Source organism: Humulus lupulus, chromosome 9 (assembly GCF_963169125.1).
Source record: "Humulus lupulus chromosome 9, drHumLupu1.1, whole genome shotgun sequence".
NCBI classification, from domain to species: Eukaryota; Viridiplantae; Streptophyta; class Magnoliopsida; order Rosales; family Cannabaceae; genus Humulus; species Humulus lupulus.
In genome coordinates this window covers 20,989,707-20,992,310 of record NC_084801.1, presented here as the reverse complement: position 1 = coordinate 20,992,310, position 2,604 = coordinate 20,989,707, and the positions used below count along the sequence as shown (strand labels likewise).

The window sequence follows — 2,604 nt, the reverse complement described above, 5'->3', positions numbered from 1 at the left end:
TGCATCGAAATTGCATAAAAAACATCGTCTTGGCCAAAAATCAAGTTTTCATGATTGCATCACAACAACATCGATTTTGCATCGAAACACCATTGATTTTGCATCGAAAAAGCATCGTTTTGGCAAAAAAAAAAAGTTTTCATGATTGCATCGCAAGAACATCGAAACACCAATGATTTTGTATCGAAACAGCATCGATTTTGCATCGAAAAAATATTATTTTTGCCAAAAATCAAGTTTCATGATTGCATTGCAGGAACATCGAAATACATTATTTTTATGCAATTTAGATGTTTTTTTTATGGTCTTTCGATGCAATTTCGATGCAAAATCGATAGTGTTTCGATGCTCTTATGATGTAATTATGAAAACTTATTTTTTGGCCAAAACGATGTTTTTTCGATGCAAAATCAATGGTGTTTCAATGTCAAATCGATGGTGTTTCGATGTTGTCGCGATGCAATCATGAAAACTTGGTTTTTGTCCAAAACGATACTTTTTCGATGCAATTTCGATATTGTGAACTGAAATTTGACGAAACCTTTAGAGATTTATATTTTTTCACTCAAATGTCGGTTTCAGATGATTTTTTTTATATAAATTTTGATATTTTTTCGAGATCTACACGATTAGAATGGTAGAGTGAGTGAGAGAATGAGAGATGTTAAAGAGAGAGTTCAGATTGAGAGAGAAAATATGTATTTAAATGACAGGAGTATTTTTGTCTAAAAAATTGAAATTATCATATATTTGAGATAGTAATTTATGTTTGCATATTAAAAAAATTTAATAAGTTATCATGTACACAAAATTTCCCATACTAAATTATCAAACAAGGGAAGTATTTGTGTTTGAGAACCCATAAACAATTATTTATTTCTTAAATAATTGAAGGTGAAAGCTTACTTTGTTTAAAATCTGAACCACATAATAAACGAGAGGCTATCAAAAAATACATAAATCGTATTAATGGAGAGAGCTTTGTTTGTAGAACCAGATCATCTTTTGTATAACCTTTGTCCATGGCTTCCACAACAGCCGGTGCTTTTCAAGCTTTACACTCTTTAGCGCTTGGGAGCTCTAGAAGAATAAGCAGAGCAATAACGTCAAAAAGAAGAGCCGGTGGCCGTGTTAGGTTTCGGGTGTGCGCAGTGTCGCAAGGCCCCAGCAAGAGGGAGAGAGCGCCGCCGGGAGTAGACACTAGAATCCATTGGGAAAACGAAGATGAAGGTTGGGTTGGCGGAAGCGGCGGTGCCGCCAGTACTTCTTCGGAGTCAACCAGTGCCGTAGACCAGCAGAGGAATTTCTTAGGAGAGTTCTCTGATTTGCTCAACGACTCTACTGATTCCCATTACCAGTGAGTTCACAAATATATACATATATACACATACCTATAGTCAAATATACTTATCTTCAATTATTCGCCCATACAAGAAATTGATTCTTGCATTGCATCGCATTCCCATTTAGGAGTGAGTGTGATGTCAATTTAGTTTATGCAAAAGTAACTGAGTTTTATTTATATTGGGAATTGGGGATAAGGCTCAACTTAAAGGTAGAATTTAATATTATACTCTCGTTATAATTTTAGATGGCTAATATTGGAATTAATGGGTTCTATGATGGGACACTTTCCTTTCAAAGAATTCTTACTAAATCGAACATATTTATGGCCATTGTGCAACATGGAAAAACTTGTATAAAATATTCACGTGTCATGTGCGCTGATACTATTATAAACTGAAACGTACAGTAGTTTCGAACAACATATTCTTGGCATCATCCTATCCCAGTTTCCAGTACTTACCATTATAAACTGAAACTTAAATTATTAATTAATACATATATATAGCACTGAAAAGTACTATTCGGTAGTGATGCATTATTAATTGAGGCAGGTTCTTAGGAGTATCAGCAGAAGCGGATTTAGAAGAGATCAAAGGAGCTTACAGGAGGTTATCAAAAGAATACCATCCAGACACAACCTCTCTTCCTCTTAAAGCCGCGTCAGAAAAGTTTTTGAGGCTGAGAGAAGTGTACCATGTGCTGAGCAACGATGAGAGCCGCCGGTTCTATGATTGGACGCTTGCGCAGGAGGCCGCGAGCCGGCAAGCCGAGAAGATAAGGATGAAGTTGGAAGATCCTTATGAACAAGATTTGAGCAACTATGAACCTGTCCCAGACATAGTTGATCGTCTGGGTGGAAAGAACATGGCTCTCAGTGATCAGGCAATGACTGCTCTTACCATTGATGTTTTCATTCTTTTTTTTGCCATTGGTTGTATTATTTATGTCATCTTCTTCAAAGAACCGTATTAATTAGTTACTAGCTAAAGCTTGACTCTTATTACCTTAATTAATGAATAATAATAAATGTGTAACTAATTGATACAGAGTCGATTGATGGGTGTTTCATTATTTAAATACTGTACAATATAATATAGTCTTTCTGTCAAATTCTCCCCAAAACAATATCTTTACAAATTAATAAAGATTTCATTCTTCCAATTACTAATGTTGACGGGTCTTTGGATTGCGCATTCGACTTATTCAATCACTTCTAAGATTGAATTCTTCAATGGAACTGAGAGGTTGAACCAATTG

At 35.3% G+C, this 2,604-nt stretch overlaps 1 protein-coding gene across 1 annotated transcript; it reads left to right on the top strand.

Moving 5' to 3' along the window:
* Nucleotides 1–973: 973 nt before the first annotated feature.
* LOC133800731 (NAD(P)H-quinone oxidoreductase subunit T, chloroplastic) lies at nucleotides 974–2,395 on the top strand. Its single transcript, XM_062238761.1, has 2 exons — nucleotides 974–1,357; nucleotides 1,899–2,395. The coding sequence occupies exons 1-2, from the start codon at nucleotides 1,023–1,025 to the stop codon at nucleotides 2,317–2,319; spliced, it is 756 nt and encodes a 251-aa protein (XP_062094745.1). The 5' UTR covers nucleotides 974–1,022; the 3' UTR covers nucleotides 2,320–2,395.
* Nucleotides 2,396–2,604: the final 209 nt, after the last annotated feature.